We start from the raw sequence: 23818 nt of genomic DNA, 5'->3' as shown, positions 1-23818 counted from the left end.
CAGGCGTGCCCTCGGGCGGCGCCCCGGCCTCCCTGCAGACGCGCCACACCAGACAGCATCCGAACACAAGTTTAACAGGAGGACAGACATGTGGAAAACGTGTCACTGGACAGGCCAGGGAGGAGGCCTGCTCACGGTGCGGAATGAGACCAGGAGGCAGCGCGTCACCCCCTTCGACCGCAGCTGGGGCCTGCCCGTCAGGGACACGTGTCTCAGAGACCAGTGTGGGTGCCCCGAGTCCTGACGTGGGTCACAGCTCAAGGTGGGGAGCAGGCGGAGATCGGGACCCACGGGAGGCACGGGGACGGTCCCCAGCAAGAACAGAGCCCGCGTGGCAGACAGCGGTCACGGCAAGGAGACCAGCCCATGGGGTCAGGGGCCATGGGCAGCCGAACAACAAGGGTCCCACAACACAGCTCGGCCACGCCCCGCCGCGCCCAGCACCCCGCGGGAGCACCACACCCCGTCTGTCAGAAGCCACTCCCACCAGCTCTGCTGGGGACGGGACCCCCAGCTCCAGGCTTCCGCTTTGCTCCCCCACAGTGGGGATACCGGCAAGCCTAGCACTTTCTTTCTTTCTCTCTTTTTCAAATTTGGGGATGGAACCAAGAGAAACACACGCAGTGGCCAGTAGCCCAGCCTAGACACAGCCCCGGAGCACAGGACACCGAGTGAAACCCGACTCACGTCTCTGCCGGACCATCCCCCAAACGGTGCCGGAGGGTCCCGGTACGTCTACCACCTAACCCCAGCCGCCCTCCTGCAGGGACCCTTCCCCCACCCTCCCTACTGGGCTGGGGCACAAGGGGACTCCAGAGGACCCCCCCAGAATATGGTGGCGGCCCTGCCAGGAGAGCCAGCAGCACGGGACCACATCACCGTCCCCACAGAAGTCCGGGACCAGAGCCTGCCTGGAGGGGAGGCACACAGGACGGGGGAAGGGCAGAGGCCTCAATGGGGCAGGGCCCCTGTGGGCACACACGTGCTGGGGGAGGGGACTCCACTGTGCCCATGGCACCTCCTCCGCCCTCCTCTTCTCTGAAGACCCTGCTGGCTCAGCCGCCTTGAGTAAAGGGTCAGTGGGAACCACAGGCGCAGCAGCCCACCGCGGGCTGAGGCTTCTCCGGGCCACATTACAGGGGGCCCCCTGGGAAGCCCTGCCCTGCCCTGCCAAGGCCAGGGGTCCAGCAGGGCCAGCCCTGGGGCCCTGCAAAGGGTCTCTGCGCAGCGCCGGGATGAGTCACAAGCTCTCTGAGGCTTCCCATGGGACCCTCGGCTCCGCAGAAGCCGTTAAGCAGTTGTAAGCAGTGAAGACAGCTTAGAAGGACCACCTCCTAAGGCCAGTCACAGACCACAGAGCCCGGCCCAGCGTGGGGGCCACTGGGCATGCCAAGGGCCAGGGAGGGGGCACACGGGCCCTGAGAAGAGGCACAGCCCACCCCCACCCCACAGAGGAGAAAGGAGGCCTGTTGGCCCCAAGAAGCCGGCCCTGCATGTGGGGAGGGCAGGCAGCGGGGACCTGAGCACCTCACAGTGTCTGCAGAGCCCAGTCCAGACTCCTGGCCCCTGTGGAGGCTGCACCTGAGCCCCGTCCGTGCGCAGTACCCTCGAGAGCCCTGGGGCAGCTGCGCCCTGAGTCTGCTGCCAGATGCGCGGGGCACAGAGAGGGACCCAGGGTCCCGGCCAGCCAGAGCCACACTCTGCAGAGTCGGCAGGCTGGGCCTAAGTGCAGCCCCATGGACGCCCCCATGCCCCCGCCCCGGCCCCCGCGGTGGCCGCCCCCACGTCCACACCCCCAGGCGCCCGCAGTACTGCTCTGAGCTGGCGGCCCCTCTCAGAGGCGCCAGGCTTTGGACCCCTCCCTCCAACATCCTTGACCCACAGCTTCTTTTTTATGAATCCTAGAGTTTAATGCCCAAATTCTTCTCTCAGAAGAGACACGGGGGGCGCCTGGGTGGCTCAGTGGGTTAAAGCCTCTGCCTTCGGCTCAGGTCACGATCTCGGGGTCCTGGGATGAAGCCCCGCATCGGGCTCTCTGCGCAGCGGGGAGCCTGCTTCCTCCTCTCTCTCTGTCTGCCTCTCTGCCTGCTTGTGATCTCTGTCTGTCAGATAAATAAATAAAATCTTTAAAAAAAAAAGAGAAACATGGAAGGTCAAAGCAGGGCAGGGCGGGCGGGCCCCAGAGCCAGACAAAGGGCTGCACTCGCGGCAGGGGTCCCTGAGCAACCCCCCACTGGCCTTAACAAGTCTGGGATTTTCCCGTGTGCGCATGTCTCACCTGGTCAAAAGCGTAAATTCCACAGACAGCAACAGCAGCGCGTCTGACAAGAGGCCGGGGCGGCGACAGGCGCAGAACCCAGAGCGCGGCCCAAGCGAACTCTGCCCAGTGGCCAGGCGCCTTGGGGAGCTCCTATCACCTCTGTAATGCACGTTTTTAGAAAGCAAACTGCTGTCCGTGGGCGCCTGGGTGGCTCAGTGGGTTAAACCTCTGACTTCGGCTCAGGTCATGGTCCCAGGGTCCTGGGATCGAGCCCCACGTGGGGCTCCCTGCTCAGCGAGGGTCTGCTTCCCCCCTGCCTGCAGCTCTGCCTACTGTGCACTCGCTTGCTCTCTGTCAAATAAATAAATAAAACCCAAATCACTGTCCAAGAGAATGGGTGTTGGCATCCAGCAATGAGCAGAAAGAAAGGGGGGACCCGCGGCAAAGTCTGTCCAAGAGTGACCCTGCTGGCGGGTGGTTTGCGGGTTCCAAAACCTTCCCCAACCCCTCTGCTTGAAATGTGCGCCAGGAAGAGTCACCCCGCAGCACCCGCAGCACAGCGCAGGTCCCGAAGCCTGCCGAGGGCGCAGGAAAGCAGACCCCAAAGGAGCAGAGGTCATGGACCCTGACCCGGCCACCCACAGTGGGGCCCCGCCTTGCCACATTCAGAGCCGCCAACAGAAGGCCTCTGTCGGCAGCCAGGTCACTTCCCTGGGAAGAAGCAGGCCGTCCCCTCCCAGGCTGACCCACTCCACCCGGCTGGTCAGCTGGCACTGGGCCGCCCCCCGGCGCCCGCCCCACCCAGGCATCCTGGCAGGGCCTCGGAGCAGCGTGCCAGGTAAAACGCAGGACGCCCAGATAACTCGGGCTCGCCGCTGCGGCTTTCCTAGCCCGGTGTGTCCTCGGCAGTATTTGGGGCACAGTCAGACTCAGAAAGTGCTTATGTGACAGGCACACCTGACTGGCCTTCTTAACTTCCCTCGCCCAATGCAACACCATCGCAAAAGGCTCTGCTCTTAGGGTCCGGAGTGGAGGTAAGAAGGTGGAGGAAGTGTCCCCCTTCTCAGAACATCCCCGTGGTACTCCGCCAGACCAGAGCCGCCCAGACGGGCCAAACCCTGGGCTGTAATCAGCTCCAGAGAGAGGGGCACGCGTTCCAGACGCCCCTTCCCTAAGCAAGCAGCCCTGCCAGGCCCCTGGGCCACCGCCCCACAGTCCCCATGCAGACAGAGAGCGAACAGTCCCTTCGCAAGGACCCACAGGGTGTTCTGAGTGGGAGCCTGTGGTCCCACCTGCGGCGCTCAGAGGGGGGACCAGCAGATGTGGGGCAGGCCAGGACCCCGCCAAGTTCACAGGCAGACAGGCCTAAAAGCCAAGCGGCACAGCCCACACAGCAAGGGGGCCCAGGGACTGGATGGGGGTCCTGCTCAAGCCGCCGGCCCCGTGCCAGGAAGGCAATGCCCGGGGGCCACGGCCTGCCACCCTGCCTGGCCCCCTCTCGTCTCCCTCCAGGAGCCGGTGCCCCTGTTCTGATAATCGTGCCTTCATCTATTCAATGAACCCCACGGCCCAGACGGCATGTGGGGACCAGCTGGTGGCCTGCAGGGCCGTGTCACCCATTGGTGGGAGCCGTGGGGGCCTCCCACCAGGAAAGAGGGGGTCTGCACCGTAGAGAGGTGGTTCCAAGCACGCACGCAGAGGGGAAGCAGAACAGAGAAACTGCCTACAAGACAGGGAGGAGCCCTGAGCCGCAGCAGGGAGTGGGGGGCTGAGGAAGAGGCTGGGGGCTGCTGGGATGGAGGCAGGGGAGTTGCCCCTGGGGTCCGGCATCTGTCAAGGAGCTTCCCTGGCAGAGTGTTGGGGAGGGGCCTCTGGGGTGACACTCCCGCCTTGCCCCTAAGGTGGGAAACGAATGGCCCCTCGCTTGCCGGGCCCCTGCACCCCTGCCTGCGGCCCACATCTGTCCACTAGGGGCCGGCTGCTCCACGGGATGGAGGGCCCCCATTCCCATGACTGCCCCTGAGCCGGAGGTGGGGGGCAGGCCTGATGGCTGACCCACTACACAGATGAGGTTAAGCCCAAGGTCACAAGCAGGCCTGGCTGGCTGGAGAGGTGAGTCCCAGGCTCTTGGGGGACCAGCCAACCGGTGACAACAGTCGACTGGGACAGAGAGGACTGAGAGAGTTCCCGCCCCTGACACAGGGACGGCAGGCACCAATGGGAAGAGGGGACAGTGAGGGGAGGCCCTCTCCCTGTGGAGGGACCAGCCACGGACTGGCCCAGGACCCCACAGAACAGTGGGGCAAGGGGGGCTTCCTAAGACCCAAAGCAGAGGAGGAAGTGGGGGAAGCCGCAGGGCCCCAGCCGATTCCGCACCACCCCCCACCCAGGGCTCCGTACCTCTCCCCACCCCTCCCTCCCTGCTGGGCTGCGGCAACAGGAGGTGGTAACAGCGCGGGGGCGCAGGGCGAGCTGGGGGGAGGCGGCCGGCCGCAGGGGCTCCGCGCAACCTGCTGGGGGAAGCTCCCAGGTACACCCCAGGGGCTCCCGGGCTCCGGGGGAGGAATGCGGCCCGCAGCACGGCGCTCCCCACCCCTGCGCACCCCCACAGCCCGGAAGCTCGGCCCCGGGAGGGCAGCCAGCACCTCCCAGGGCCACGCGCCCCAGCTCAGGGCAGTGGGGGCTCAGCCGGCCGGGCTGAGCGCTCAGGCCCGCCGGGCCCAAAAGATGCTCCCGGGCCGCCCAGCGACGCGCACGGCGCCCGTGCCAGGCCGGGCCGGGCCCCCAACAGGTGGGCAGAGCCCCCGGCCCCCCCCACCCCGAGCCCGCTCGGCCGCCGCCACCCGCTGGCCCCCGTCGGGGCCCGGCCCGGGGCCATTTCGGGTCGCCGGCCCGGGGCAAGCAGGGCCGAGGCCGAGGTGCGGGGCCGAGCCGGCGGCTCGGGAAGGATGGAGCGGGCGGGGAACGGAGGCGAAGGCGGGGGTGCGGCGGGCGGGGGGCCGCGGCGGGGGAGTAAGGAGGGTCGGCCTGGGGCGGCCCGCGGTGGGGGAGGGGCGCAGGGGTGGAGGGAGGGGACCCAAGTGGGCCGCGGGGGGGCCGTGCGGCCGGCGCGGCGGGCGGAGCGGGTGGGGGAGGGGACGGAGGACGGTGGGGGAGGGGAGGGGAGAGACGGGGGCCCGGGCAGCGCTGACTGGGGGCCCCGGGCCCGGGGGTCTGGGGGTGGGGGAGGGATGGCGCGGGCCCGGGGCGGCGGTTTGGGGACGGGGGCGGCGGGCGCGGCGGGGGCGGCCGGGCCGAGGGGGGGGTAGGGAGCCGGGGGCGGCCGGGGGGGGGAGCCGGGGGGGGGGGGGCCGGGGCGCGGCGCATAAAGGCGGGCGGCGGCGGCGGCCTTACCTCCGACCCTGTACATGTTGGCGGCCATGTCCGGGCCGGCGGCGGCGGAGGGCCGGGCGCGCGGGGGCGCGGGGCGCGGGGCCCGGAGGCGGGGGCGCGGGGCGCGGGGCGCGGGCGCGGGCGGGGGGCGGGCGGTTTAAAGGGGCCGCCGCCGCCGCCGCCGCCGAGGCCGCCGAGGCCGCGCAGGGACCGAGGGCCGCGGCGCGGGCGGGAGAGGAAGAGGAGGAGCGGCCGCGGGCAGGGGAGGGGCCTCGGGCGCCGCCGCCCACCGCGCGGCCGTTACCCGGCCGGCCCTCCCCGCGCCTCCGCGCGCCCCTGCCGGGGGTGGGGGTGGGGGGCCCCTCCGCGCGCCCGGCCCCCCGCGCTCGGCCCTGCGCGCTCCCCCGGGCGCGTCCTTCCCGAGCCCCCGCCGGGCCCTCCCCGCGCGTCCGCGCGCGCCTGCCAGGGTGAGCCCTCCCCGCGCGCCCCTTCCTGGGTGGGTCCTCCCATCCCCCCAAACCCCCCTAGCAAGGGCTTCCCTGTGCCTGGGGCCTCCTGGCGTCCCCGGCGCCCTCTTCCCGGAAGGGTCCTAGCCTCACCCGCGCCCCCTCTCCCCAGGTGGGCCCTCCCGGTGCCTCCACACCTGGGTCCTGCCAGCATCCCTGCTGCCCCTTCCCGCAGGGGTTCTCATCACCCCTCCACGCTGGTCCGGAGGCCTTCCCGCCCCCTCGGTCCCACTCTCCCTTCCCTGGGGACGGAGGTTCTCCAAGTCCCCCGCTGGCCTGAAGCTCAGCAGCCCAGCCTTGACCACAGGGCCGCGTCGCACACCTCCCTTCAGGGCCTGGGTCTGTCCACTCACCCCAGCGGTCTTTGTCCCCTGCCCTCACTGCCCAGCCCCCAACCCCCAGCCGTGCTTGGATGGTGGCAGTGCCTCCAGCCACCTCCATGGGGGCTCCTTCCCCACCCCAGCTAGTGCGGCCTCCCTGATGAAAAAGCCAGAGGCGGGGGTGCCACTCCCAGAGGACGCCCTCTGGAAAGCCGTCTGAGACCCATGAGGTTCGGGAGGAGGAAGGCGACATACTCCAGGAATAGGGAGGCTGGAAGGGCTGTAACATACCCAACACACCCGTCAGGATGACTACGTGTGTGTGTGCGTGTGCGCCTGTGTGCATGCATGTATGTGCGTGTGTGTCTGTGTGCGTGTGCACGCATCTGTGCGCGCGGTCGTGTGTCTGTGTGTGCACGCGCATCTGTGTGCGCGCGGGCATGTGTGCACGTGCCTGTGTGTGCATACGTGCGTGTGTACACGCATGTTGCTTCAGGTGCAAGGACTGTGGAAAATGCAGTGACCACGTGGAACGGGCAAGACCGGTGGCCCAGTCGGGAGGAGCACGAGGTAGAGGGTGGAATCCCAGGAGGAGAGAAGCAGGTCCCAGCAGGAGTTTGTAGCCAGGACTGTCATCACTGCTGGGGGCCAAGACAAATGTCGTGTTTGGGCCCCCAGGTAGCTGGTCTGAGCACTACCGTGGGCAGGCCTGTGGCTGGAGGGAGATGATGCTGAGGGACACCCCTGTGGGGCTTGGAGGGAAACGTTCAAGGGGTGGGGCCCCCCAACTACTGGGGGAGGCCCCTAGGGACAGACCCGGAGGTCCCCAGAGCAGAGCCCAGAGCAGGTGCTGTGGTAAAAGCCAGGGGTTCTGCGGAGGGCAGTGAGCTGCAAGCGGAACCTGCCCCGGGCTCCAGGAAAGGAGATGCTCTGCGGTGCGCGGCCTGATCTCTCAGCAAGCCCAGCCCAGGGAGCCCTGGTGGATGGTTGCGGGGTGGGGGAGGGGTGTCCCTCCCTCCCCATAGGCCCCCTTCCTAATGCCCTGGCCTGAACCTTGAACCCCCTCACCTGGACAGTGACGCTGCACCACAGAGCCTTCCAATACTCGACAAGCTGACCAGAAAATTAGAACTACCAAAAAATACCCAGGCAGCCTTTGGGCGTGGAGAGAACCTGAAACTTCCTCCCTTGGAAGGGCCTACTTCTGCCTCCGTCCCAGAAACAGGACGGGCTCCGTCCTGAGAAGTGTGGCACTGGCCCAGCCGGGGAGGGCGGCTGACCGAGAGGTGGAGGCTGACTTCCTCCCTGCGAGCCAGATGGAGGACAAGCACGGCATGGGGTGGGCGGCCCGGCCGAGGGGGTCCAGGGTCTCAGGGAAGATATCCAGGCCCCGGGCTTCCCCACGAAGGATAGGGATATGGCCCTCCCGAAGCCGAGTGGCATTTACTGAGGCCTGGGACCCCACAGCACACAGCTGCTCCAGCTGGGGCCTGCCTTCTGCCCCTTCCAGACTAACAAGGAGAAGGGACATTGCCCGCAGTGCCCTGCCCTGCTCCCAGGCAGGCGGCAGATCTCAGGTGAGCTGCAAGAGACTGTGAACCCGCCCACTTACAACCTCGCGGAAAGACGCTCCGGAGATGGCTCCTGGCGTCAGAGCAGGAACGAAGGCCTGGCGGCCACCTCCACTCATCCAGCAACAGAGAAACTGGAGGAGGGAAGGAGGGCGGGGGCGAGGGCCAGCTGGAAACCCCGGGGAGAAGCCACCACCAGAAGCCGCAGGAGTGCGGGAGGCCGCGGGAACCTGGGCCACACTTGCCATCATCGGAAGCCCCAGTACTGGGTGACCAAAGAGCAGGTTGGGAGCAAGCGTTAACGTGTGAAACCGCTGCTGGAATCAGCCCGGAGCAGCGAGGGGCAGAATGTGGGATTACGGGTGCAGGAAAGGCTGGAGATACTTGGGGGACGAGACAAAGCAGCTAAAACAATAACTTACTCAATCCTGACTTGTGACACACCTGGCGGGCACGGCTGGGGGACAAGGTCTCTGCCCCCAGGGAACACACAGGCTAGCGGGTGACGGCTAGAGCTGTGAGTAATGCAGGCCGCAAAGGACACAGGGAAGGGGACAGAGGAGTCACGGTGAGGGGCACAGCTGTGGAGAAGGGCCAGGACGCTGGTGGAGGAGGAGGCCCCTCGGAGGGACAGGCGTGCACTGGGGGGCCTTGGGGCACCCCCGGGCAGCAGCACGGTGAGGGCGGAGATGAGCAGAGGCAGAGCACTGCAGAGAGCACTTGGAGATCTACAGGAAAGGCCGGGTGACGAGGGGCCTGCACGCTCTAGAAATCCAGACAGAGCGGCGTCCGCGCGGAGGCCCATCCTGCCTGAGTCACTGGACTTCAGGGGTCCCTGGGACTGGCTTTCGGAAAGCAGGTCACATGCAGGACAGAGTGGCAGCTGGGCCCGTGCTCCTGCAGCCGCGGGGCACGGACACCGGGCTCCGAGGGAAGGCCAGCCACCTAGGCTGAGAAAGCAGGGTCCCCACCCCTTTTGCGGGGAGACCTGTGAGCACCACGAGGAGCCCCAGAAACACAGCTCTTCCGGCCACCAAGGGCTGAGCTCACGGGCTGCCAGTAAGGATGTAACCAAAGCGAAGACTGAGCGGCCACGTGCGGCCGGCGAGCTCACCACGGCCTGCGGGGTCCCGGCGGGTGGGGGGGGGGCGTCAGTGCACGCCCGAGGCCTGTGCCCGCCCCGGGCTGGAATGACGGTCCCGGCGGGCGGGGGCGGGGAGCCCAGCGCCAGCTCCTCCGCTGTGAGCCGCGTCAGCCCGCGCTGTGAGGGGAGGGCACTGCCAAAGCCACGTGACGCCGTCTCTTGACTTGCAATTTCTAAAAATAATCTTAGGAGAAGCTTTTAAATTTGGGGGGAAGACGCATTCATTAATTCAGCAATCCTGTTTTCCCTTAAAATTAAAGTTTCTTAAGTTTGCAGGGAGGGGCTGTGCGCTTGCTGTGTTTTCACGCGCTCTCTCCTCGCTGCCTGGGTCTCTGGAGGTACCTGGTAGCCTTCGCCGCGCGTCCGCAGCCCGATCTTGGTGCGATTGTGGGTGAGATTTTTAAAACTTTACTGTTGAATAGTGAGCGCGCTCTCGCAGAAACCACGAAGTCCTTCTTTTCAGCAGGGGCGGTGCTGGCCCTCGGGAGGACACAGACAACAGCCCAGGAGCACACCTGCTTTCCTCCTCGGGGTGTCGACGGCCGCCTGTGCTGCCTGCTCCGAGCTGACCTCCCTCGTGAGCACAGACCAGTGAAAGGACGCAAGGGACTTGTGTGGCCAGCCGGGGCAAGCCTGCCGGTGGGACACTGTCCACCTGGCCGCCAGAGCACTCCAATGCCCTCCCCCCCAGAGATGTCCCCGAAGGGCCTCCCTCCTCAGAGGTATCCCCACATGGCCCCCCACATGGGGATGTCTCTGTGATGGGGGGGGGTTGTTCCTCCTGGAGCATGAGGAGAGACCCACCTGGCTGGAAGGGCACGGGCAGTGAAGGATGGACACCGGGGGCGGGGGCAGCGCCTGGGGGACCGTCGGTAAAGCATCTCTTCTTTCTTTAAGATTTGATTTATTTATTTGGCAGAGAGAGACACAGTGAGAGAGGGAATACGAGCAGGGGGAGAGGGAGAGGGAGAGCAGGCAGGACCTGGGATCACGACCTGAACCAAAGGCAGACACCCGATGGCTGGGCCCCCCAGACGCCCTGAAGCGTCTCACGCTTTGTTTCAGCTCAGGTCACGAACTCGGGGTTGTGGGGGCGCGCTGTGCTCAGCGGGGACTCTGCTTGGGATTCTCCCCCTCTCCTTCCGCCCCTCCCCCAGCTCGCACTCTCAAAATAAATGCGATCTTAAAAAACAAAAGCAAAGAAGGGACATAGGTGGGGGTGGCCCAGCAGACGTCCCCGCCGACTGCTGCTGGCCTTAGACTGACTGCTCGTCCTGCTGACTCCCGCTGTGCTGCTGGGGGACCCTCTTCTGTCCCAGGGGCTCCGCGCAGGTGCTATGCCCAGTTGGGGCTGACCGTCCTTGGTGGCTGGGGGGGGCAGTCCCATGTTCTGTGGGATGGGACGCAGCACCCCCAGTCCTACCCAGTCGGTGCTGGGCCCCGGGGAAGGCACAGCACCCCCAAGAATATTCCACATCTTCACCCCAAAGCTGTGAATGTGCCCGTGGGGCCTGGGACGGCTTAGCCGTGAGGGTGGAGCAGCGGCCCACAGCGCCGGGGGCTGACAGGAGAGGCAGAGGCCCCAGAGAAGATGAGGCGTGGGGCCCACAGGGGCCACGCGGCCGCCCTTGAAGGCAGAGGAAGGGGCCACACGCCAAGGCTAGCAGGCAGCTTCCAGAAGCTGGAAAAGGCCAGGAACGGGTTCTCCAGAAGGGCCGGCCGCGGTGAGCACAGCCTGACCCTAGACTGGTGAGGCCCATTTGGGATCTCTGCGGAGCCCCAGCCAGGGAACGTGAGGACAGGTCGTCTGCGGCGGTGCTCTGCTGGGGCAGCGGTAGGAACCAGAGCTCTGGTGACAGCAAATCCATCCCCCGGTGGTGAGCGGCCCCTGTCCTGGGCACCACGCTCTACCGGACGGGGTCACTGGGAGGGTCCTGAGGCCTTAGTAACCATGGTAACCACGCAGGAGGCAGCTGAAGACGCTGCGCGGCTGGGGTCTCGCCCCTCACCCAAGGCCCCTCTCTCTGCTCTGCTGCAGGGGTGGGAGTGCCGGGCCCCGGGCAGCAGGCTCCCCTCCCAGCAGAGGTGCGGAGACCATGTGGAAGGCAGAGGGCCGGCCGTCGGGGCATCCTGGACTCACCACCATCTGACTGCAGCCTCATGAACTGCCCCAAGCCAGACCAGAACCGGTAGGTCAGCCCGGTGACCCTCCGGATCCCCACTCCGTGATAAAGAACTCCAAAGCCCTTGTCACCTCTACCTGACTGCTGGCACTTCAGCTCCCGTTCTGCACTGGGAGCACTGCTGGGTGGGGGCGGCGGGGGGGGGTTCCTTCCTGCCCAGCTTGGAGCCTGGCCCATGACGCCCACCCCGTAGTTCATCATCAGAGATCCCTAAAGAAGGGAGAAGGGGGTCATATTGTCCCCCAGGCCTCAACCTCAGCCTGCCCCTCAGGACACAGGCCACAGGTTCCGGGACCCAGGGAGGCCAGTGTCTGCAGGCCTAGTTCCTGCCCGCACCCCAGACCTGGGGTTCCTCACCTCATCTAGCCTGAAGTCCCCGCCACCCAGCTGTCCCCACACAGAAGCCCGTCAGCCTCTGAGAGTCAGTGGCCAAGTCCCAGGGACGGCTCCCACCCCCTGCTGCTGTCCTTCCATGGCCCTGGAGGGCTGGGAGCCTGCCATCACTCCTGCCTTCCCTCCTCCCGCTTCCAGTCCCCCTCCAGCTCCAGCTCCGCCAGTGTACTCCCCCACATCACCCGGGGCTCAGAACCCTCCGCCCACCCCTCAACCCCCAAAAGCAGACGCTGGGATGGGCCCAGGGCCCGCTCTTCACAGCTTCCCATGCCCTCTGCCCTCCAACCACTGTGCGGAGGTGGGGAGGCACTGCTCCTTCAGGAAGCCTCCCTGTGCTCAGCACCCCCTGGCTTCTGCTCCCCTAGGGTTACGCGGGCCCCTTTGGACCTACCGCAGGCAGGGCCCAGCATGAGACCTGGTGTCCCCCAGCTGGGTGAGCATTCGTGCCCAGCAGCTGATGGCCTCAAACTCCCCACCCTCCTGGAGGGCCAGCAAGGGAGTTGCTCATGAACTGGGCTCTGTAGGGGCCCGTGAGCCATCATGCCCTCCTCCCCCTTCGTAGGCCATTCACAGCTGCTTGACTCCAGGAAGGAGCAGGCCAGGCCTCTCTAGGCAGCAGACGGCTCTTCCGGAATCACCCGCCACCCCCACCCTGTCCCCCAGGCCCCTTCAGGGAGCCTCCTGGAGGCTGGGCTGGGGCAGGGCACCCCCCCCCCCCCAAGGTGGCCTCCAAGGCCTCAGGGCTGCGTGTTCTAAGGAAGGGGCAGTCACGGGGTCCTCCTGGGCCTGGGTTCTCTCACCCCTGGGCTCACGAGCTCCCACGGGAGGTGAAGAGGCCGCCGCCTACCCCAGGCCCCCAGGAAAGGCGCTGGAACACAGACACTGGGCTGAGTTGTCTCTTAGGAGGGCAGTGACCTCGAGACCTGCGCCTTCGAAGTCGCGGTCTGCCAGAAAGGCGAGCTCCGGGCCAGGAAGGCGTGGAAGGCATGGGCGGACTCAGAGGACCTCAGTGGGTGGGGCAGGAGCACGTCCTTGTCCACGTCCTCGGACACCAGCTGGGCAACGAGCTGCGCAATGTCCTGGGGGCAACCGCGGGGTCAGGGGGCGGGTCCAGGCAGGGCCTGTGTGTCGCCGTGCCCCCTGCCCCCCCACTGCACACCCTGTAGTGGGGGTCAGGCCCACCGGTGCCCGGCTCCTCCCCGCCGTCCTGCGTGGCCAGCTGCCGGCGCTCCTCGATGCTGACGCTCCAGCGGCGGCTCGCGGGCCTGCTCTCGGGGGGCTCGCACACCTGCGCGAACAGGGGTGCGGTCGGCACCAGCCACACCTGTGCTCCTGGCTCCCGCGCCCGCCGACCCTCAGCACCGCACGGAGAGTAGCCCGCCCGCCCGCCCGCTCGTCCTCAGGATCCGGCTCGGCCTGCAGCGGCTCCCGCCCCGACACCCGGCCCCACCACCGGCTGCTTTTCTGCGCGAGGGTCGTCCCCAGACAGGGAGGTCCCCACAGCGGCGGCCGCGGCCCTTCCCACTGGGGCCAGGAGGTGGCAGGCAGTAGCGGTCCTCCAAGCTGGCCTGTGAGAGCCTCAGGAGGGATGGGGTGGAAGGGGCTCCTCCTCGAGCCCCCCTAAGTCAAGAAAAAGCCGCAGGAACCGTGAGGGCCGGTGGAGAGGTGGCCAGGGGCCAGTGTGGAGGCTCAGCACAAGGCAGGAGGCTGGGACGACGTCAGTGGCCGGGAAAGACCAGAAGCCGCAGCCCCGCAGCACTGTCCCCCCTCACCACCCCCGGCAGAACTTCCCAGGTGGGCTGTATGCGACAGACCCTCCCAGACTCTGGCCAGGCCTGGGGACGCCCCCCGCTCCCTCCTTGGGTTGGGGGGTGGGACAGCCGGTCACTGTCTGCAGCGCCCCAGGGAGCTAAGGACAGAGAATTGAGACAAGTGCAGAGTGAAGTCCCCATTCCTCAAAGAACTAAAACGAGAATCCCCGGTGGGCCCTGGTGGGTGTGTAGCCGCAGGAACCGGCAGCGGGCCTCACAGAGACGCCGCACGCCCAGGTCACAGCAGCACGGCCCACAACAGACCAAAGGCTGTGGGAAAACCCAGACGGCCGTTGCTGGGTGCCTGTGTTCCCTAGATGGGCAGGTGCTGGCCGCGGACCATGATTCAGCCTTAAAAAGGAAGAAACGTGGCTGAGCCCTGAAGACACTACGCCGACTGACACGGGCAGGTCACCGGAGGAGAAACCCTGTGTGATTCCACTCTGGGTGATCCCAGAGGAGTCAGACCCACAGCAACGGGAAGTAGATGAGGCAACAGGGCTGGGGAGCCGCCCCCCCGCCCAGGTAGACGGGGACAGCATCAGAGTTGCGGAGCAGAAGCCCTGGAGATCGGGTTCTGACAACGTGAACATACTCAGTGCCGCTAAGCCATATACTTAAAAATAAGAAGCAAACCTCCCGAAGTAGACATTAGGGCCCAGAGACCCCCACGGAAGGGAACGTGAGGGCACACAGAGACCTGGGCCAGCCCCAAGCCGAGGAAGAAGGCCGGAGAAGGAAGCAACGCTGCTGGCACTTGGGTCTGGACCTCAAGCCTCCAGACCTTGAGGCAACACATTTCTGTGGTTTAAGCATCGCCGCCCCGCACATCAACAACCACAAAAAAAAAAAAAGTGAAGCCCCCCAGCCCCTTTCCACTCTGCACCAAGATCCATGGGGCCTGGCTATCCCCCATCCTCCCAGGGGAGGAAGGTTCTTTCCTGGAGAAAACAAGCGGCCTGACAGACCCCGAGGGTGAGGCGCCCAGGCCAGAGCCCCCAGAAACCTCCCCCCTCGCAGCCCAAGTGCCTGACCACCAGTGAGGCTGCCCCCACGCGTGGAGCCTCAGGCCAGCCCCCCGTTCCGCTCTTCTGCACTGACCAGGAGCAGGTGTGGCCTCTGCCAGGGATGAGACACTCGGGGGACAGGAAAGAGCCCCCCCGTCCCATAGCTGTTGTTCTCCTAGACACAGATGTCCCCAAAACAGCAAAAAGGGGGGATGTGGGAGAGGACCACTCAGACGGCAAGCCGGAGCTCTTTAAACATGTGACTGGGTCCACATGGAAAGCTCCCCACAGGCGTGGCCGGTGCCGTGGGGCCCCTCCCTCTGTCCGGCGGTAGCCCCGCGGCATCGCCCACCAAACTCCACCCCACTCCCCACAGAGCAGGGTGACTGGGAGCAGAGCCCCTGCCCCCAACCCGCCTCTCAGGTCTCCGCCATCTGCCACGGCTGCGGCATCCCTGGAGGACCTCTGAGACGGCGCGGCAAGCGGTGGACACAGAGATCCTGCTGACCTCGGGCCCCTGACAGAGGGCGAGCAGGAGCGAACGGCGGCTCAAGGAAGTCGTCACAGAGCCGGTCATTACAGCAAACGCTGATCACGAAGGCAAGGACTGGCCGAACGCCAGAAACAAAAACACGGTGAGCAGGAACCAGAAGAAACCTGGAGACTTCGGCCGCGTAGGTCAGCATCCAGGCAGTCAGATTTCGGGAGAGAGAGTCGAGGAAATGAACGCGCACACGCGCTTCCTAGAGACAAGGGGGTGCAGCGGCAGACTATGGGAGGAAGCAGACGGGGGCGTGTGGGAGCTGCAGGGACCCGCAGAGACTGACATGGGGCACATGCCGAGGACCTGAGGCCACACGGTTGCGGGCATCACGCAGAAACAGCAAGGGTTAGGGGCGATAGAGTAATCCACGTCCTGGAAGAACAGGATTTTCCACCGAGAGTTTCCACCCACGAAAGCACCACGCGAGTGCGGAGGCAGAATGAGGACGTCTGAGCAGCTCCACAGTCTGGAGCTCAGACATCTCCAGGGCCCTCCTTCCAAGGCCCTCCACCAAAATGGGAGTAAACCAGCAAGGACGGAGACGAGGGTCCAGGAGCTGGGGTCCTGCAGAGGGGAGGCCAGCAGGGGCACTCCAGATGAGAGGCCTTGGGAGGCAGCCTCCCCTGGGAACAGAGCTGGCCTCTGGGCTCCCCAAGTGTGGCCTGCAGGGCCCTCGAGCAGCCACAGGCAGTTGTCCACATGCCTGGGGCTCTGAGGTGGACTGAGCTGTGGGTTCAGCATGGGGCTTTGTCACCAGCGACGCAGCAGCTCCGGGTGTGGCAGGGGTCCCCGAGGAGAGGGTGCACGGTGAGGACAGGCCCCGAATCCCAGAATCCCAGTTCGTGGTGGGAATGGCCACAAGACCTGGAAGCTGTGGGTACCGGGCTGTGCCCCTTGTGACCCCCAAGAGCTAGGGCAGGGCTGTCGTCCTAAGTTACACAAGCACATGTGTCAAAAAAAATAGCCCAAATTTTGGGGGCGCCTGGGTGGCTCAGTGGGTTAAGGCCTCTGCCTTCGGCTCGGGTCATGATCCCAGGGTCCTGGGATGGAGCCCCGCATCGGGCTCTCTGCTCAGCAGGGAGCCTGCCTCCACCTCTCTCTCTGCCTGCCTCTCTGTCTACTTGTGATCTCTCTCTGTCAAATAAATAAATAAAATCTTAAAAAAAAATAGCCCAAATTTTAAAAAACAGAGTCTGAAGTGGTAAGGCAGCGTGATCTGACAGACCAGGACGAGGATGCACCGCCGGCTGCAGGCAACCGCGCTGCCCCCAAACAAAGGGAAGGAACATCGCACACGTCAGCCGCGCTTTAGGCCAACAAACAGGCGTGCCAGCACAGGACTCGTCTGGGTGCATCGGGCGGCCACAAGACAATGCAATTAAAAATTAACAGCAGAACCATATTGGGGCGGACCTTCCAAAGCACCCCTAATCCGCCCCGAGTGAAAGGGGAAGCGAGGCCGCAAGCCGGCTCCCACAGACACGAGCAAGGGTGCAGGGCGCACCGGCTGCCACCGTCCCGTGGACAGGACCCCAAATGCTGGAAAATTAGGAGAAAGCCCCAGGATGGGTAAAGCCAGCAATTCAAGCAGCGAGGAAGAGAGCAACAAAGTAACTTCACCAAGTGAGCAGCAGGAGGAGGAAGAATTAATGAGGTTAAATGAAAAAAAAAAAAAAAAAAAAAAAAAAAAAGACAACAGACGACGCCACAGGACCGGAGGCCTCGCGGGCCCAGCGCGCCCCATCCCACAGCCGCCCCCTCCTGCCGAGCATCGCCCGCTTCCTCCGAGAACTAAGTCCATTGCTCACACGCCTTCCGCTCCACGCTGAAAACCACCTTCCCAGGGCCCGAAAGCGTCTCTCCGTAGGATCCAGTTGGTCCACGTTCGAACGTTGTGCGCGGAACGAGCAGTTTCTTCCAGACCGTCTCCTCAGATTTTTGTGTCTTTGCACTAACCTTTAAAGACTTTGTCCGACTTGTAGGATTTCCCAGCGTGGATTTAGTGTGGGGCCCCCAGTAGGAACCTCCCCACCCGCTCCCCGAGCTTCCGACGCCGCCGTCGCGTTGTCCTGGCCCGACTGTGGTTTGGTTTTCACGACTGCTGTGTTTGATCTTTGGAATGGGCAGCCAGCCACCGCCCCGTTCCTGGAGAAGTCTGTCCCCCGCTGTCCCATAAGCACCAGACTCACACAGGGACTAGTTTTCCAACTATTTGCCCTGGACTGTGGATGTCTTGCCCGTGTCTGTCTCTCCCAATGTCATACGGTTCTATTTTATTTTAAGATTTTACTTATTTGAGAGAGAAAGAGTGAGAGAGAGAGCACAAGCAGGGAGCGTGGCGGAGGGAGAGGGAGCAGCAGGTTCCCCACTGAGCAGGGAGCCCGACGCAGGGCTCGATCCCAGGACCCCAGGATCATGACCTGAGCTGAAGGCAGAGGCTTAATGACAGAGCCCCCAGGCGCCTGGTGCCGTAGTGTCAGTCGCTGGAGCTTAGAACTGACAAGCAAGACTGCTCTTATCTTTCTAAATCGTTGCATGGTTTCTTTTCCAAATAAAATTTCAAAATGAAAGTCCTTATTCATTCAAATAGTATCTTTGCGGTGCAGTGACACATGTGTGTCTTTGGGCTCTACATAAAGGAAGCCACACTGCACACACGCTTGCGCTCGTGCTTTCTGCAGCACGACTCCGTCTCCTGGGTCACCCTGCGGCTCGTGCAGGGGCCCCACCCACTCTCACTCCAAAGGCAGAGTTTGGCACCAAAGCACGCCAGGAGCAGATGGGAGGCTGTTCGTGGGAGGTCTCGGTCCCACGGGCTCAGAACGTCCCCGCGCTTAACCCACTGGGCCACCCGGGCGACCGTACTTCCCTCTTCTTAACGGATTATTTTTGCTGGGCATGAAATTGCAGGACGCCCCCGTACGGACACGTCTCGTCCCTCCTCTCCGATTACTGCCAAGAGCTTAGCTTCGCGTCTGGCCCTGCGTCTCGCTGTGACGGCCCTGGGGACAGACTCCTGTCACTGCTGCTCTTGGGGCTCGCTGGGCCTGTGGCTGCACTGCCCATGCCCGCCAGCTTCCGGTGGCAGCTGGTGAGAGGCAAGGCTGCCTGCCCGCGCCGGCACCGGCACGCCCGCCGCGTGAGCCACTGCAGAAGCGGGCTCTCCGGCCGGGTCCGGCTTCCCAGCGGCCGCAGCTCCAGCGTCCAGGCTGTAACCTGACAGACCAAAGCCAGTCAGCTCCCACATCCCGACGACGGAGACTGGCACAGACGTACTCGTTCTTTTGAGCTGCTGAGTCTGGGGGACGTTTGTCCGGTGCAGCAGGTAATTGATACCTGGACAGAGACGTAGGCACGTTTAGGGTAAGACTGTCAACACTCGTGAAAAGTTCTGTTTTTTGGAAAAACTGGTATTGCACCAAAGAAGGTACTTGGGGGAAATCTGGCAGGTTTAACGTGTTGAATCTTCCCGTGAAACGAGATGGCACAGACTTCCGTCAGCTGCTGTCGGCGCTGCTGGGCCCCAGGGTTCGTCTCAGCAACGGATTCATTCTTAGGGACTTTGCAGTTTCTGCTGTGAAAGGGAATGAATCCTCTTCTCCCCACTACATTTTCTGCTCGGTTATTTTCGTTGTACTGAGAAAGTCAGTCTTACTTCTTTTATGTTTCATTTATTTATTGGAGAGAAAGCGAGTGAGCCAGAGGGCACAAGTGGGGGGGCGGTGGGGTGGGGGAAGCAGGCCCCCCGCTGAGCAGGGAGCCCCACCATGCGGGGCCCGACCCCCGGACCCTGGGACCACCACTGGAGCCGAAGGCAGACGCGCAGCCGACAGAGCCACGCAGGGGCCCCCAGGAACTACCGAGCTTCCGAGGGAGGTCGCCTCCGGCCGTGCTCTTCCTGGGGTCATCTCAGCGGCTCACGCGGGGTTCCAGCCGGGTCACGGGTTAGCTGCAGATTCGGCCGCTTCACGTCTCCCTTTCAGGTACTCACAGCGCGCTCCATCTCCCGACTGGGGCGCAGGCTCGGGGTCGGACGGGCCATCATCGTGGCGACCCCGGGCGCCTCTGAGAGTCGGACCGAGGCTGCCCAGAGCAACCGTGTCGCGTCCACCGCGTCCTGCCTTACTGGGAATCGTCGGCTTTCACCGTGGCAACCGCGCCTCACTGGAAAGAATAACCAATAGGTTTTATGTTCGTTTTGCGGACAGACCCGGAACGTACTACGTCACCGTCCGAACCTGTGGAGGGATCACGTGCTCGTCCCCTCGCGAACGCCGACGACTTTATTCCGTGCGTTTCTCGAGTCCCTCGTCGTTTCACACACGATGTCACATACTCGCCGAGCACCGGGGCACGGCTCACACCCGCACACCTTCCTCGGCGGGCAGGGAAGAGACAAAGTCCTGGCTCCCGGGGGGCAGGGGCATGGGGGCTGCGGGGTCAGGCCGGACCGTTAGGCTTTCGGGTGCTGCCTGGTTTGACCCACTGAGCACACACTCGGGACTCCTCGGTTTATATCAGTTCCACCGCACGTCGTTCTCTTTCTTTCCCTCCCCCGCGGCTTGGGTGGTGTCGGGTGAAGCCGCTCCAGGAGAGGCAGAAGCGACTCTGGACAGTCGTCACCACACAGGTGGGGGGACTCACTTCCTAACGGCCTGGAACTGCCCACTCTAAGTCCTTCACTGAGCGAGTTTCTGGGGCCACCTGAGAGTTTCCTTCGTTGTCACCGGTGTCTCCGTTTTGTTTTTTTTTTTTTAAGATGTTATTATTTGACAGAGAGAGAAGGATCACAAGTAGGCAGAGCGGCAGGCGGGGGGGAAGCAGGCTCCCCGCCGAGCAGAGCCCAATGCAGGGCTCGATCCCAGGACCCTGAGATCATGACCTGAGCTGAAGGCAGAGGCTCTAACCCACTGAGCCACCCAGGCGCCCCAAGAGATTATTTATTTATTTGACAGAGAGACACAGCAAGAGATGGAACACAAGCAGGGGGAGGGGCAGAGGGAGAAGCTGGCTCGCTGCCAAGCAGGGAGCCCGATGCCAGGCTCGATCCCAGGATCATGACCTGAGCCCAAGGCAGATGCTTAACGACTGAGCCACCCAGGCGCCCCATGTCTTCGCCTTTTCTCCTCCCTTTTACGTTCTCTCGTGTGCTAAGTCACACGTAACTTTTACTACTCGAAGGGGTAGCGCTCAGGGTCACTGAAGCACATTCCCTGTGTCCCACAGCTGTCACCACCCCCCGTCTCCAGAACGTTCTCACCTTCCTGAACTGAAACTGTCCTCCTGACGCGCTAAGTCCCCAGCTCCTGGCGCCCCCACTGCCCTTCCCGAGTCTGCCCACTCAAGGGACCTCACGGAAGTGGGCTGTGCAGCGTCTGTCCGTCTGCGACTGGATGGGGATTGAGCACAACGTCCTGAAGGCTCATCAGAGTCATGACGTTTGTCTGAACGAACTCCCTTCATTAAGGCCCAGTCATGTTCCACCAGACGTACGCCTCACACGCGGCTCCGAGGGACCCCGGGCTGCCTCCACAATCGGACTGCTGTGCCCAACGCTGCTGTAAACACGAAGGTCCACCGGTCTGCCCAATGCCTTTCAGTTCTGTCGGATGCCAGCCTACGAGCGGACGGGGGTGGAGGCGGGCGCACGTGGTCACTCTACACTACTCTCTGGTGGGGCTCCACAGTGTTTCCCACACACCCACCAGTGCTGCACAGGGTTCCACGTTCTCCACATCCTGGCCAGGTGTTTCCTTTTTTTTTATATTAACGATTGATTGATTGATTTGAGAGGAGCACAAGCAAGGGAAGTGCGGAGGCAGAGGGGGAAGCAAGCTCTCCGCTGAGCAGGGAACCTGACGTGGGGCTCGATCCCAGGACCCTGAGACCATGACCTGAGCCGAAGGCAGAGGCTTCACCTACGGAGTCCCCCAGACATGCCCCTCCCGTTTTCGAGAGGAGGGGTGGTGGCGGGGGTGAGTGCCGTCCCGTGGTTTTGGTTTGCATCGTCTTGGACTAGTGATGCTGAGCGCCACTCGACATTCTCGATGACCCCTGCTGAACAGGAGAAACGTCTGCTCAAGCTCTTAGCCCGTTTCTGACTCAGGCGGTCTCGTCTGGAGCTCCCTTCTCTGTGCGTTCCGGACCCTACTCCCTTCCCGGGTGTGCTATGTGCAAAGGTTTTCCTCCCACTCCGCAGGCTGACTTTCCACTCTGTCCATAGTGTTTGAAGATCTAAAGGTTTTAATTTGGTGAACCCTAATTTATTTACTTTAACATTTGTTGCTTGAGCTGTTGGGTATCATGTCCAATGTAATGAAGGTTTCCCGTGATTTCTTCCAGGAGTTTTGTAGTTTCTATGTCTTTGATCATCTTGAGTTAGTTTTTCTAGGTGTCATCAGGCGAGTCCAACTTCCGGGTCTGGGTGCAAGTCCAGAGTTCCCAGCACAGCGTGCGGATGAGGCGGCCCCTCCACCATGGAGCATCCTGGTGCACTGATCTCTAACTTTGCCCCTGGTGTATGTTTTGCCTCCCTGAAAGTTGCTTTTTTTTTTTTTTTCCGGCTTTTATTTATTTATTTGACAGACAGAGATCACAAGCAGGCAGAGAGACAGGCAGAGAGAGAGGAGGAAGCAGGCTCCCTGCTGAGCAGAGAGCCTGATGCGGGGCTCGATCCCAGGACCCTGAGATCATGGCCTGAGCTGAAGGCAGAGGCCCAACCCACTGAGCCACCCAGATGTTCCTCCCTGAAAGTTCTGTTGGTTTTCCACACGTGGTTGAACGTGACCGCCTGCTCTCTCCTGGCTCCCGGACTCGGAGGCTAGAAAGGCCACCCCTGCACCTGGGGTTCTCCCCGGTGTTCAGTGAGAGGCACAGCTATGACTGTCTTCCCCGTATCTGCATGGCTGCCCCACAAGACTTACTTGAAGTCCGTCTCCCCCACTTATGTGAGAGGCCATCGTCATCCTATGCTAAGTTCTGCGGGCATTTGGGTCAATTTCCAGACTTTCTTCTCAGTCCTGATGGTCACGCGTCAGGCGTCAGGGCTCCGGCTTCGTGGTGAGAATTCACATCTGCTACGACTGGACCTATTTTTGGTTTCTTCTCTTTTACCGGTTTGGTGTAGCGAAAAAGACAAGACAAACGTTTATCGTTTCTTAAAGTTCATCTTTCTTCAGTGATCTCTACACCCAACGGGGGCTTGAGCGCACGACCCCGGTATCAAGAGCCGAGCTCTCCTCACCGGGCACCCCAAACATTCAGCACCTTTGCTGTCCAGGACACGGAACTGAGAAATGCCTGAGGACCCTCCGTGCGGGTCTTCTCCTCCGGGAACGGGCGTCTCAGGAACACTTTGGGGGCGTTTTTAAGTTTCTTTCAGGGACGTTTGCCTACTTCATGCCAAGTTTGCTCCCGTTTTCTGATTGGCCTTTGTCCTCTTTCTCCCAGACTCTTTATAACCGTGTGGGCCACTGCCCCACGCAGCTGCACGGACCCTCCTCCCCGGCTGCCCCGGGCGGTTCCGGTCCCTTCTCCCGCAGGAACAGGCCGTCACGTCCCCCGTGGTGCTGCTGTCCCCTGTGTTCACACCCCTCCGGTCTGGCCCTGTGGGCCGATTCTTCCGAGATGGCGGAGGCCGCCGGGAGGATGAGGCCACCCGCAACCCCATCTTGCTCTGCTCGGCCGGCCGAGCTCAGCTTCTGGCTTTACCCTCCTTGGAGACACAGCGTCTCCGCGAACGCCTGGTGTCCTCCGGCGGCAGCTCTACAGAACGCAGCACCCAGGCTGGACTAGCGCGCGGCAGACCGGGGCTCGCGGCCAGGGCAGCCACTGCGTCTGCCGGCCCCGCACACAGCTCTGGGCGTCTGGCTTCTCTGCTCCTGAAGCACCCGGGGGCAGAGCCGCTGTCCCCTCTCACGGCCCCAGGGCACCGGCAGCCGCTCACCCATCCGGCGTGAGGTCAGGGAGGAGCGGCCTCCAGCGTGGGGCCCGCACAGGCACAGGTCCTGGGAATGCCCGGGTCACCATTGCTGGGGACGGTCCCGCGGCCCCCCCCCCCCGGCCCCGCCTACCTGTGCTGCCGCCCTCCCGCCCAGGGTGCAGGCGCTGGGGAGACTGGGGGGCCGCGGGAAGAGCGCGCGTCCCGGGTGGGCCCTGCCGGCGGCCGAGGCCGAGGCACCCCCGCTGCCGCTCGCCCGGGCCAGCCCACCTGCAGGACCAGTTCCCGGGTGCAGCTTACCCAGTCCTGAGTCCACGCCTGCTGCCCTCCGCTCTGGGTGCTGGGCCGGCCGCAGGCCCTGCTCGGGCTCCGGAGGGGCGAGGCCTGCCGGGGCGCCTTCCCCGCGGGGCCATGAGACCAGGGCTCCCGACGGTCCATCGCCAGCCCCACAGGCCGCCGGGCTCTGGGCAAGGTCACCGCCGCTCCCTGGACCCCGGCCACGGGGGCCGCGTCAGGCTCGGCAGCCGCCCCTTCCAGCTCGGGGGCCGCGGGTCCCCAGCCGCGCTGCGGCCGCCCTTTCTCTCCACAGGGTCACCCCGCGCTGCCCCCCGTCCCGGGCCCAGGCTCCGCACCTGGCTCCAGCCCGCGGGGCGTGCGTCCTCCCCTGGCCGCCGCGGGCCGCACAGAGGACCCCGACCAGCCCCAGAACGAAGCGCAGCGGCGCTCTCCCTCCTCCCGCTCGCTGTGACCTCACCTCGACGCGGGCGC

General features: G+C 64.0%; 2 protein-coding genes across 7 annotated transcripts in view; both read right to left on the bottom strand.

The window, feature by feature from the left end:
- MTA1 (metastasis associated 1) overlaps positions 1-5816 on the bottom strand; it is a 30670-nt gene extending 24854 nt beyond the window's left edge. For all 4 annotated transcript variants that reach the window (XR_007128674.1, XM_047737300.1, XM_047737301.1 and 1 more), the window contains exon 1: positions 5654-5816. Coding sequence is in view for 3 of the 4 variants with exons in the window: in XM_047737300.1 (XP_047593256.1) it covers positions 5654-5681 (28 nt within the window). In the remaining variant the exon portion in view is untranslated. The remainder of the gene's footprint in view (positions 1-5653) is intronic.
- Positions 5817-10045: 4229 nt separating this feature from the next.
- TEX22 (testis expressed 22) lies at positions 10046-23798 on the bottom strand. 3 transcript variants are annotated; one of them, XR_007128675.1, is made up of 4 exons: positions 23351-23798; positions 12909-13037; positions 12597-12828; positions 10046-10563 (listed from the first exon to the last, which is right to left on the bottom strand). XR_007128675.1 is itself a non-coding variant. In XM_047737303.1 (3 exons), exons 1-3 carry the CDS (start codon positions 23486-23488, stop codon positions 12649-12651), a joined length of 447 nt encoding a protein of 148 aa, XP_047593259.1. In that variant the 5' UTR covers positions 23489-23798; the 3' UTR covers positions 10547-12648. The 3 variants fall into 3 exon arrangements, 2 of the variants coding, with proteins under 2 accessions (XP_047593259.1, XP_047593260.1); XM_047737303.1 differs by having other exon boundaries at positions 10547-12828; XM_047737304.1 differs by lacking the exon at positions 23351-23798 and adding an exon at positions 15076-16189 and having other exon boundaries at positions 10547-12828.
- Between the last annotated feature and the right edge of the window lie 20 nt (positions 23799-23818).

The sequence above is a fragment of the Lutra lutra genome, chromosome 7 (genome assembly GCF_902655055.1).
Source record: "Lutra lutra chromosome 7, mLutLut1.2, whole genome shotgun sequence".
Taxonomy (NCBI): domain Eukaryota; kingdom Metazoa; phylum Chordata; class Mammalia; order Carnivora; family Mustelidae; genus Lutra; species Lutra lutra.
The sequence above is the reverse complement of the archived record's forward strand: the minus strand, read 5'-3'. Positions and strand labels throughout refer to the sequence as shown.